At 42.0% G+C, this 13,387-nt stretch overlaps 1 protein-coding gene across 1 annotated transcript in view; it reads right to left on the bottom strand.

Moving 5' to 3' along the window:
- Positions 1 to 2,348, bottom strand: part of large1 (LARGE xylosyl- and glucuronyltransferase 1) — a gene marked incomplete at both ends in the record, with an annotated part of 128,979 nt that extends 126,631 nt beyond the window's left edge. The window contains one exon of the mRNA XM_083651639.1: positions 2,243 to 2,348. Within this exon, the coding sequence (XP_083507765.1) occupies positions 2,243 to 2,348 (106 nt within the window). The remainder of the gene's footprint in view (positions 1 to 2,242) is intronic.
- Between the last annotated feature and the right edge of the window lie 11,039 nt (positions 2,349 to 13,387).

Here is a 13,387-nt window from a genome sequence, read left to right as displayed (position 1 = left end):
CTGGGGTTGGAGTGGGCGGTGATTGGGCCTCATTATCTCCCATTCTTATACAAATCCACGAATCATAAAGTAGCTTGCAGTTGTCTGTTCTTACAAAACCTTCATGCTCCCGCAGCCCACTCTCAGTCTGCCGGTAGAAGTGGGTGTACGCAAAGCTGCCTGAAAAATAAGTGGGTATACACACCGTATACCCGCGTCTACCATGCACTATACCACTGATTTACTATCATTATCGAGGGCCAAGTATCGTGATAGTATTGTATCATGAGTTACTCTGTGATTCCCACCCCTAGTTTTGAAGCCTCCAGTTTGGCATTTTGACTGTCACCATCTCGGTTATTTGGAGCCAGGAGTAGCTAGCAGGAGACCAGGGAAACCTGGTAGACCAATAGCAGGCAGCGCGATCACTGGCCAGGAGACCCCAAAACATGGGGGGGAGGAGGGGGGGTAGAAATGGTACCATCATTTTCAAAATTAATATCATGCTGTATTGAAGAAGACTTGAGACTAGTGGTTGAGACCATAAACTTATTAGGAAAGTAGGGTCATTTTCCCATAGACTTGCATACAATCAAGACTTCTTTTTGCACCCTGTGGAGTCCTCCCCTGCTCGTAAGAATGACTGTTTTACAACAGACTGTGGTCGATGCAGCTAAGAATTATACATAGATTGCAAATATCACCCAGCCTTCGTCATAAAATGAATGCTAGCCTGTCTCCCCTCTGCCTTAAGTGTAAGATAGAGGTGGGAGATTACTCTCACTGCATATGGTCATGTCCTAAGATAGAACGATACTGGTCAGACATAGTGCAGCAGTTGAGTGTCATTGTTGGTGTGGAGTTGGACCCTGTCAGCCTTATTCTTGGTCTTCCCCATAAGAAACTCGTTTATAAACATCACAAACGGCTATTTAATTTATTAACTTTTGCTGCTAGAAAAAATATTATTTTATTTTGGATTAAAGGCAAACCTCCAACAAAGAGGAACTGGCACCAGATAATTATGCAGCTTATGCCTCTGGAGTTCATGACATGTATGCTGCACTCAACAACCGATGTCTTTTATAAAGTGTGGGAGCCTTATTTGAATTATATTGACCCTAACCTACCTAGCAGAGACACTGACTATTGGATACCTCAACCAAAGTGATATTGCCACCTGATTCTTGCCTTTTTGCCTTGTACATCTAATTTAATTTAATTTATTTTATTGTATTCTCATTCATTTCTCCATCCTTTCCTTTACTGTTGTCCACATCTATGTTTTTGCTAACTTGTGAAGTGTGAGCTGCCCTGTCTTTTTTGTTTTTGTCGTTGTCTTGTCTTGTAAAATTTAAAAATTGAATAAAAATATTATTGAAAAAAAAAGAAAAAAAGAATGAAGGTCCATGCACATAGAGTCCGTTTTTTCGTCCGAAATTGACGCACGAAAAAAATAAAAATACGACCTAATTTGTGTCAATCATCATTGACACACCGAGTCCGACAATTACGTCCGTCATTTAAGTTTTCGGACGAGGTTCGATTTTCTGCGTTTTTCCGCATCCATGAAATCGTTTTGACAGGTGTTTGACCACCCAGAGCTGCCGTAGTGTTGCTATTCACAATGAAAAATGGCGTCTGAGAAGTTAATTCAGTTCGTCTCCCAGCACAAAGCATTTTATGGCAAAGCAGGAATACAGAGATTCGGAATTAAAAGACAGAATGTGCCGGGTGATTGCAGACCAGCTTGGAATGCGGGACGCGGTGTGTGTGTGTGTGTGTGTGTGTGTGTGTGTGTGGGGGAAAGGGGGGGGGGGAGAGACAGAGAGCCACACAGTCACACTGCCAGTTGTGGATCAATAGGATCGCGGTAGTTTTTTTGCGAAGATTCGCAACGAATATTGGATAATTAACGCATCGGACTCAGTGGGCAAGGTATCTGTGCGTGACGTTTTTTTCCCGGATGACGGATTAAAAAAACGCAGCGAACAATTCGGACTCTGTGTGCAAGGACCTTGACTGTTTTGCTCTCTATGAATATACTCTCTATGAATAATCAATACAGGAAATTGAGCGTGCTTCACGTGCTCCTTTCTAGTGTCCCTCGCTGCCTCGCACGCTGGACTCTACCGTGCCTCGCTGTTTGTCGTCGAGGTGGGCAGACACAGCTTGGCCGCTGCGTGACCTCGCCCGCGTCTCGAACGTCATTTTTGGGCCCATTTTGACAGCCCCAACACTGATGTTAGCTGATTGTGCTTACCTTGAAAGTTGCCGGCTGACAGGTAGAGCCAGGTGAGCGCCGGGATGAAGAGCAGGGCGAGGGAGGCCGCCAGGAACTTCCTGCGCCCACGACACATTCCCAGCATCCTCGGGGCCAAAGCAGAGGGGACAGAGAGGTGTGACCTCTGACCTCTATGTGGGCATCCTCAGGTCCAAAGCACGTCAGAGAGAGGTGTGTGACCTCTATGAGGGCAGCAGCTGCTTGCTAGGCTGATTCATAGCACTGTCTAGGAGACATGGGGGGGGGGGAGAAACTAGGTTAGAGACAAAGCAACACAGAGTATGGTATAGATGGCATGAAAAGCATATGGCTTATGTTGCTGCCTTGCACGGGGCAAACTCAGCACTGACATTCCCCAGCTCAAGGAACGACTTTTGAATAATTCACCCCTATTCTGTCGACCTGTCAATTATGATTATTTTTGAATTCAGAAAATTCAAAACTAGAAATAACCGCCTCGCGGGTGTATGCCTCCGCCAACAAGTCAAGTTGCAGTTTACATTCATGTCTAACAGGCCAATAATATATATACGTATGTATGTAGTGAAGATAATAATATATAGATATGTACAGTAGTGAAGACTAGGGCTGGGTATCGCCACTGACTCCCGATACGATTCCGATACACAAGGTCCCAAGTCGATACGATTTCCGATACGATACGATTCGATATCGATATTTTAGTTACAATACCAGTTTTGCTTTGATAATGGATTTGATTCTCAAAGAACTAATGCTGTAAATTGTACAAGGAACCCTCTAACCTGGTGCATTATTAAAAAATATTAATATTTACAAGATTTGACCATAAAGCAAGCAGTTACATCATGTAATTCTTTTTTATTTAAACATGACCAACATAGACATTCAACATCTTATCTTTCTTTACAGTCTTCTGTCTCTTTCTTTACAGTCTTCTGTGAGAAGCCAAACAAATTTAGATTTCCACTATACAACAGAATCATTGAACAGCAGCATGTTGTAAACAGTGTTTCATAAAGTATAAATGCTTTGGAAATTAAATTAAATTAAATTAAATACAGCTCATGAACATTTCCAGTTCACAAACAGTATAGTGCAAACAGATTTGAGGTCTGTACATCTGGCTCATGGTGCATGCACAATGCACATGTAGCCTACAGTATTTATGTTTTTGTTTCAACTACAAACATAAATAAACGTCAACTTGAAACTATGTTTTAACTACCACACACAGCCTATAATATTATAGCCTATGTTACTGCTCACCTCGAATCCCTATCTTTGAAGCCAAAGGACCAGGTAAAAAATCTTGGCATTATTATTGACTCTGATCTAAATTTCAACTCCCACATCAAGCTTATAAGAAAATCTGCCTTCTATCATCTAAAAAATATAGCAAGGATTAGAGGCTATGGGCCCTATTCTCCCACAAGCCTTCGGCGCTAAAACGGGCCTTAAACGCAAAAAAACGTGCCTTGCGCCTGTTTTGGGACGATATCAATATGGCTTTAGGCTGCCAAATGCGCTTTAGGCCGAATGGGCGTGGCGCAGTCCCAGAATGGGCCAAAGTGGGCGTGTCGGCGCTAACTACCGGCGTAGTGCTATCTTCGCACCTGGCCTACATTTAGCGCTTTGCGCCTTTGAAAACCAGGCCTATTCAGTGCGCCAGTGCACTTGTGCCTCTCCCCTGTCACCCTTCTCTGTCTCTCTCTGAAACCAGGCCTATTCAGTGCGCCAGTGCTCTTCTGCCTCTGAGTCACCCTTCTCTCTCTCTCTCTGACTCCCTCGCTCAAACAGACACAACACATAGCAGCACCCAGCTTCCCATAGGAAATAGCAGTTGTAAGTTTACTGCCTGTGAATGTCCACTCCCAGCATGCAATTGGGTCCTCCATTTCGCTACTAAATAGCAACCAAATGAGCCGAAATAGATATAAAAGGTAGATCTAAAATAATGTGTAATGGTAAGACAACCTGCAATTGTCGAACATTTCAATATTGGACCAAATAAAACATCGAAATGAAACACCACCCTATGTGAAACATATATGTCCTCTTGAGCCTATATATACCCCTTGTGGGTTTAACGTGATTTAGATAAGTGACAGCGGAACGCGCTTCTGTGATGTGCTATACTGTGATGTCCGCTCCAATAACTTGGCCCTACTTGACATTTAGTTTTACAATAAAAACACATTTATGCAATGACTTTACATAATGTAGGGTATATTTATGTGCATTGATCATTCTACCTGCAGCAGGGGAGAGAAAACGATATCTTTCTGGACAAACTTTCACCAATCTAATAGGCTATATTTTTCTAGCTGATGCGTTTAGTACATTATTTTCACTTTGATCTTGCTATAGTGTAGCGTATTTACATGCTTGCAGTATTGAAACTGCAGTTAGATTGGTTTGAGAAGCATAATAATATGGAATAATAGCCTATAATGCAGTCAGACAGACAGACTGGATGAAGGGAGGGGGGGGGGCAGAGCGTTTGGCTTTCGTCTGGTTTTGCGGGATCACTGGAATTGGAGCTAAAAAGGCAAGCGTGCGATTCGTTTATTGCAGTTATCCAATGAGCATGACGGTGCATAATTTTACGCTTAAAAGGCGTGGTTGTAATGGTTGAGGCTGCTTCTAGCGCCAGCACGACGATATCAAGTGCGCTGGTCCACGCCCACTGATTTGAGCTGCGCCAGGCGTTCGGCCTAGAAACAGCGCCGATGCAACGATAGGGACCTATATGTCCAAACAAGATCTTGAAAAACTAATTCATGCTTTCATTTCTAGCAGGCTAGACTACTGCAACAGTCTTTTCAATGGTCTTCCCAAAAAAGCTATTAAACAACTACAGCTCATTCAGAATGCGGCTGCTAGAGTTCTAACAAGAACCAAGAAAGCTGAACACATTACACCAGTTCTCAAATCCCTGCATTGGCTGCCAGTAAATCTTAGAATAGACTTTAAAATTCTGCTAATAGTTTACAAATATCTCAACAGGTCAGGCCCACACTACATCTCTGAAATGCTTCTACACTATGAACCATCCAGATCCCTGAGATCTTCAGGCACTGGTCTACTAATTGTCCCGAGGACCAAATCAAAACATGGTGAAGCCGCGTTCTCCCACTATGCCTCTCATAACTGGAACAAACTCCCTGAACACATTAGATCTGCCCCTACTCTGCCTATTTTTAAATCCAAGCTAAAGACCTTTATGTTTACTCTTGCCTTTAACTGCTACTAAACTACTGCCTCTCTCCAGCCCGGCAGAATAAACCTGTATTCGGCCTGTAATTTTTAATTTTTTTCCTGTACATTTCCAACAAATGGACTGTACATGTAATAATAATAATCTGAAATGTTTGCATGTTGTGGGTGTGTCAAAAATGACATGTGGATAATCAGTGGTAAAATTGTAGCCAGAACCAAGTTAGCCGATTGTAACTGGTAAAGCTATACCACTTTTGCAGCAGGACCAAGCCGATTGTAACTGGTAAAGCTCATTATGTTCAAAAGTAAGGTCCATGTTAGGCACATTGTAACAAGACCAAATTGGAGCAGAACCAAGTTAGCCGATTGTAACTGGTAAAGCTCAAAATGTTTGATGCATTTTTGAAATTCCCACAACATGTAACAAACAAACAACCAAAAATAAGACTGAAGAATGCCTTGTAACTTATTTAAAACAGAAATAATGTTTCATGTTTGTTAATTTGAGTATATATTCTAACTAAAACTGTCGGCTGTGTTTTTTATATATGCATTGCTTTGCTGCTTGTTTTTTCAATTATTTTTTGTAAAGCACCTTGAATTGCCTTTGTGTATGAAAGGTGCTATATAAATAAATTTGACTTGACTTGACTTATGTTTATTAAAAAAAAAAAAAAAAAGAAGTAAAATGCATTTTAACTGATTGAGTGCCAGCCACTTTTGGAGAACGGACGCTCCCAGTGCCAGAGCTTCAGAGCGTTTTCAGTGATTTCTCGAGGCCCACAGAATATTGTGTGATATTACTATGTAAACACCGAACACGCACAAAGAACGAGGAGACTCTATTGTATCATCAGCAAAAAAAAGTTTATTGATACCATTTTCCGTTCTTTAGTTATCAGCCAGAGAAGATAGGTTGTTTTGAGCAAAAAGAGACGTTTCAAATTAGAAGCTGAGATATTCAGCCTTTTGTGAAATGAAGCATTTCAAGCACATTCACTGACTCTGAAGCTAATATTTTCTGATGTGACACCTCAAAAATAATTTCCTTCAATAAAACAGTGAAAACAAAGGAATTTTGTTTGGCCAAATAATATTTCTTAGCTGCAACCAGCAGCGCTGGCCCCTGCGTGCGCAGACCCTACACCTTCTTGCTGGTCTTGATTTACTGCTGGTGGGCATCAGATATTCTAGCTTGTTTGCCTGTCTCTGTCCATCGAGCCTGCTGTCTGGGTCTGTGTTTACTGTCAATGGTTGTATGCTGCCCTGCGTGCCCCACCCCCCTCCTCCTCCTCCGTGGGAGTGTCTCTGGTGGCTCTGCTGCGTTTGCTCTGCGTTTGCTCTGCACTGAAAAGTGCGCTGCACCCCGCTTTTTCACAGCGTGTCGCCGGCTCCCAGCTGAGAATAATGTAACTTTTCAGAAAGACGCTGGTGTCGGCAACTAAAACATATGGAGGGGCTATCGCAGCGGAGACAGAGGGGCTCAATTGTGGCAGCAGATTGACTGCTGTTCACAGGCACAGCTAACGTTATGCTTCATGCATATCGATGCATACCGATGCCGTTTCCGTTTCCATAACGACTTCTTCTCTGCTTTTTACTCAACTTTCTCTAATCTGGAGAGCACTGTCGCCACCTAATGGGTCGGTAAAATAGGTTATACACATTCAACATGCCCCAAAATTTTACAGGAGATGGATCTGGCTTTGATCCACGTCCCACCGTCAAAAAACGCAATTGACGACAATCATCGTCATTGGCACTCTATGTTAGTATTCGAATTGACGACGATTGTCGTCATTGGCACTCAATGAGTTAAAAGATCGATACTCTGATTTATGTATTGATACTTGTTCCTTAAAATCGATATATCGATATTGAATCGATATTCATGCATGAATATCGATTCAATATCGATATATAGATTTTTTTAACCCAGCCCTAGTGAAGACTGAAGGAATTTAATAAAAGCTATGTTTGTTTTCTCAGTTATCCCTATATGCACATGTATCATACATGATAGATCGTTTTCTCAGCTAAAGTGGTAAGCAAAACATTACGTCACAGTGAAGTTGACCTTTGAACTGTTGGATATATTTTATCCAGAGACAAGACATTTGTGTGAAATGTTGTGATAATCAGGGTATGAATTCTTGAGTTATGGCAAAAAAACGTCTTTTGTAAGGTCACAGTGACCTTGACCTTTGACCACCAAATTGTAATCAGTTCATCCTTAAGTCCCTTTGTGCCAAATTTGAAGAAATTCCCTCAAAGTGTTTCTGAGATATTGCGTTCACAAGAATGAGATGCACGTACTGTATGTAATGTATGAACAACCCAAAAACATCATGCCTCCGGCCGCGGCTGTCGCTGGCGGAGGCATAAAATAACAGAAAATCAAGAGTAAAACCATAGACAATTACAAAAGCCCTTTTAGCTTTGAAGAGATTGAAGATGACTGATGAGTGTGAATTCCCAATTCTCCCCAGAGCCAAATGATTCACAAAGAAGACAAATCTCAAACTCCGTCAACGTAAAGTGTGAGTACGAAAAAGTTCAACCTGTGTTCCAAAGGGATCTGCGCGTCATTAAATGCGGCATAAAATTGTCAATCGCATATTGCGCAAATCTGGCTTTGATAACCTAGTTGGCCCATTTCTAGAGCAACGTAGAGCCGACAGCATAGAAGTCTCATTAAGGTCCAATTCTACTCTACATTAAAAACAGAGCCTTCTTCTGCGTTCATTTCGTGCGTATTTCTGTCCCTCCTCTGAAAGCTTACGGATACGCATGAAACGCAGCAGAACCACACACACACACACACATTTGACTCTCTACTGCCCACTGGTGGATGTATTGCTTAACATGATCCCAACGTGAAAGACGTATGGAAGTATGTGGGCAGTGACGATTACACCGTTTGAAACGGACGCATTTATTTTTCGTATGAAAATGGAGTATAAATGAGCCTTTAGAATAGATGATATTAGTCTAAATGCTCTTTCTATTACAACCACATTTGTCCAATTACCCAGTTGACCTCAGTCGATTTTTAATCTTCACTAGAGACGCCCAGGGGTGAGGGAGGCACAGAACCTCTGGCTGGCAGAGTGCAAGTCGGCACGTACACAAGCCAGGACGCCAATTATCCCGCTGTCAGCCGCTACACTCAGGAGAGAGCGCGCTTTAGAAACATGTTGAAGTATTTATTTGCATCGCTGTTCCCCCCTGCTTATTGAATCTCACGGGGCTTCTTGTTGTCTGGGTCAAACCAGGCTAGGGGAGATTAGAGAAGTCTCTTAACACATTCACTGCCAGCAGTTTTTTTTTTTACTGTAGGTAGCTTCTGCCAAGTTTTTTTTTTGAGGATTCTGGCTCATCTTTCAAGAGCCGAGGATTATTTTCTGCTAAGATTTTGTGAACACAAAATATCTCAAAAGAACTAATAGAATGTGTGCTTTCTCTGTCTAAAAGAGTTAGTTTGTAGAGTTAGTAGTTATGTATGCATTAGCAGTTGAATACAGCATGGTTTCAGCGTCTGAAAATTTAAGCTGAGATAAATGGCTTTTTGTGAAATTCGATAGAACAGTCACTTTAACCATTTATTTTTGGCGTAAGACGTCAGACATCTAAACAATAGTTTTGAACAGTAATTTCCTCCATAGCAGCAGGAAACCCCCCTCTCCTTCAAACTCCTCCCTCCGTGTGTGTTCTCCTCCCTCCGTGGCTGCAGCGGTACAAGCGAGGCTCTGCCTGTCTGTGCTGCCTGGCTGCTGGCGGCCGCTCTTTGGGCGAGTCTGCATGGGGCTTGTTCGTTTCGGTTGTGAGCTCAGCTGGAATGAAGCTGCGTGCGATTGTGGGCTTTCTGCCGGTGTTTCAAAGTGTGTTGCACCCATAATCTATTATGCAAATTTGCAATCCCCCACCGCCAGCTCCCAGCGCGAAAGCGAAAGCGTTTTCGCCAATCCATTTTACAGTATGAGAATGGTTTCCTCGCGCGTTCCCCTGCAGTTTTGGCTCTGCTTTTTCTAGTCTGGAGAGCACTGTCGCCACTTAGTGGGTCGGTGGAATGGGTTGTACACGTTCGGTGTAGAGCTGTCACGATTCCTCGAGTACCTCGAATAACTCGAATAATTAAATTGATCGAGGCCAAAATGATTCGCCTCGACACGCATCTGAGTAATAGAAGAGAGTGGGTAAAATAGAAATTCCGACGGAACCTTAAGGCAACACGTGAGAGCGCGTTACGTCAGTCCGTCACTCTACCTGAAACGTCAACAAACGGGACCACCCGAAAATGTGGCTACACTTTCCCAAGATAGACTCAGACAACACTGGTTGCAACATTTGTGATGTGAATTGCAAAGCTGGCCAGGGAAACACCTCAAACTTGAGGAAGCATGGTCAAACACAAGATATATTTACAGTAGCTAAATGCTGAAGACTGTAACGTATTACTAGATAGGCTGAGGGTGAATGAAGCAGGCACCGCAGCTAATGTTAGCAGCACCTCCTCAGCTGTACCGTTGAGAGAGGCATCGACTACAACATCAGGTAACGTTATTTAATTAGCTAGCGTTAGCTGGATAAGTTGTTTCACTGCAGTTGTAGTTGTTAGATAACGGGGCTTTTCACTGTCTTCACAACGACTGCAAAACAGAGATCGCTAACGTTAACGTTAACGCTAACGTTGCTGCAGTAATTGTCAAGGGTTCAACATAACGTATTTCCTCAGCCTGTATAGTAGCTATCAACATGAAATAAAAAGCATTTGACAGCTTAAACCCGTGGCTTTTTATTTGGAAGGGTTACATTTGCCGTAATCTTTATTAACATGTCTTAAAATGCATTAGAATCTTTTTATTTTTATTTTTTGGGGTTAAAGATTTTTAAGATTTTTTTTAATGAACATTAGAGCAAATATAATACGAAAAGCCAAAGGGTTAAGCTCTCAAATGCTTTTTATTTTATGTTTCTATGTACTACAGAGCCTGAGATATGCTTTAGTGAATACCGACCGCTCTCTCTGAGAAGTTTGGACCGTTTTCTGTGAGAAATACAAAGCTCAACCTAACAATAACGTTAGCGGCTAATTTAACAGCGTTTTGTGTGTGTGTGTGTGTGTGTGTGTGTGTGTGTGTGTGTGTGTGTGATCACACTAGCCTGTTGGTGTGTGAGAGAGAGAGTGAGTGTGTGTGAGAGAGAAAGAGTGTGTGTGTCATGCAGCTGTAAGGTAAATGAAGGATGTAAACTAGCTAGTAAGCCATTCATTCATATTATTTAACGGTTGCTGTACACTGGAAGAACTCAAACCTCAGGTTGAAAAGATGAATGGTGCCACTGCCAGTTCTATGCAATTTAAAAATCAAAATGTTGTTTTTTCTAAGAAAGAAACTAATGTAGTTGTTTATTTGAAGAGATTTATCTTATTTTTTGGTGTATATTTACGATAAGCCTTTGAAAACACAAAAAAGGGTTCTTATCCGATTACTCGATTAATCGATGGATTATTCGGTAGAATACTCGATTACTAAAAGAATCGATAGTTGCAGCTCTAGTTCGGTGGCTCCCATATTTTTATAGGAGACGTGGGGGGCGTTGATCCACGTCCCACCGTCAAAAATTTTTTTTTTTTTTTTTGACGAGATATCTCGTCCACGGCAGTCAACCGCTGGTTTCTGCTTGACGAGATATCTCGTCCACGGCAGTGAACGTGTTAAGTACAACAACCCGCGGCTTTGATAGCAGGACTCTGTATCATTTCAATGCTTTCTTAGCCTTTGACGCCCCAGACTGATATTAACTCTCTCCACTGGATATAGCGTGATCTACATTGCTAATGCTACACTGAAGACATGCATTACCATAATGCAAGTGAGATGTCAGACTAGAGAGGGAGTAGAGTCCAGCGGGACAGGGTGCGAAGAGAAAAGGCGTTATCTCTCAGAGTGTGAATGCAAAAGCTGAACTTTAGGATCAGTCCGACTGGGAGGAGGGGGCACATAACGGTTACACCAGTATATTGGATTGCAGATTAAGGATGCACGATATATCCGCAATTATATCGGTATCGCCCGATGTCACTTTTAAAAGGCGAATTCTATTTTGGACCTTATATCCACTATCCAGCTTTAAATATGATTTTTAAGTCACCATGATAAGTTCGGTTTGATATACATGCACTTAGGGATGCACCGGTATGAACATTTTGGCCGATGCCGATAACCGATATTAACATTGCTGTTATGGCCGATAACCGATATTTACCGATGTCGATATGATCTGTATAAAACCACATTTTTATGATCATCACATTTTGTACATACTGAAAAACACATGTTAACACTGAATTTGAAAAAGTTATGCATTTCTTTATTTGCAAAGCCTTTGGAAAAGCCCATAAATCATGGATTTACTGCATTATTTCATATCAATGTGAAGAATTTGGCTGATAATGATAACCGATATTAACATTGCAACATCTGACCGATACCGATATGACCGATATGTTAAAAAATGACCAACATCGGCCGATACCGATATGATTGCCGATATATCGTGCATCCCTACATGCACTGAAACGATAATTTGTTTTGAACTCCGACCTGAAAACAAGCAAAAGGGGGCATGTGAATTGCTTGTATTTATTTACGTCCTGTAAATAGCTTATTTTCCAACACACAGCGGCTCATATCCTTATATAGACAATGAAAAAATTTACGTCAAATTCAAATGAAAAATAGATAGAATATCAGCAGTCAGCATGCTAGACTAACGACAGATCAGCTACAGACCATGTGTGGTGCGAATACAGAGGAGGCGGTCTTCAAGTATAAAAATATCTTCCTATTAAAATGACATTCTAAAAAGGGAAAAGGGAGGTAGGGCTGCACAATATATCGTTTCAGCATCGTCATCGCAATGTGCACATGCGCAATAGACCCTTCTCACGGGGGCCATTTTGTGTCGAGAAGCCAGGGTAAACACAGGTGCAAGCAAAACACTAATGAGGGTTTCCAAATTCCAATCATGGAAGTTGGAAACCCTCATTAGTGTTTTGCTTGCACCTGTGTTTACCCTGGCTTCTCGACACAAAATGGCCCCCGTGAGAAGGGTCTATAGTCACATCGCAGAGCATGCAATGTCAAGTAAGGCAAATTAACTCATAACATACAGTAATGCACGCCCTCTCTGTGACGTTCTAAGCTCTTTTCCTACTAACTATAGTACGGTACTTTTACTCACTTAGGATCCTGCAACTCACCCTGGCTGCGGCTAAAAACACACTCACTTCCTACTATGTCAACCGTGCACGTTACCCACTAGGCCATCTTCTTAAACAGGCAAGGCTTGATAGACCTATTTAAGACTTTTGGTGAAAATTCCTGTTTTTTTTCATATCGCAATATATATCGCAGAATAAAAAAATATTGCAATGTCAGTTTTTTCCAATATCGTGCAGCCCTAGGTGGAACACTGAAGCAAAAAACTCTGGTTCAGCAGCACTTGGTCTGAACGTCTGAGTCTCTGTGCTGGATTCTCCCCTGCAGCATCTGGCTGAATGCACAGGTGAGGGGACTGAAGAGCAATCAGCTGCAAACAGTTAGTGCAGCCCAGAGCCGTATATATATAGAAGAGTTGCGACATCTCCATTCACTCCAATGGACCAGTTTTTTACTGGTCTACTGACTAGTATGTGTGCAATATTTATATGTTTGTTTGTACGTTTCAATTCTGTGTCCGGCCACAGCCATGCCGTTTCAAGCACTTGACGACCAAACTCCAATCAGTTCCTCCTTCAGTCCAAGTGGACATTTGAGCCAAATTTGAAGAAGATTCCCTCATGTCCTGTCCCCCAACTCCATCGCATTTTCCCAAACACTTGAGAATGTGAGAGCGAGGCAGACGAGCTATGGATATGGC

Source organism: Poromitra crassiceps (assembly GCF_964638095.1).
Source record: "Poromitra crassiceps genome assembly, chromosome: 2".
NCBI classification, from domain to species: Eukaryota; Metazoa; Chordata; class Actinopteri; order Beryciformes; family Melamphaidae; genus Poromitra; species Poromitra crassiceps.
Note: the sequence above shows the minus strand (reverse complement) of the source record. Positions and strands in the feature narration are given on the sequence as shown.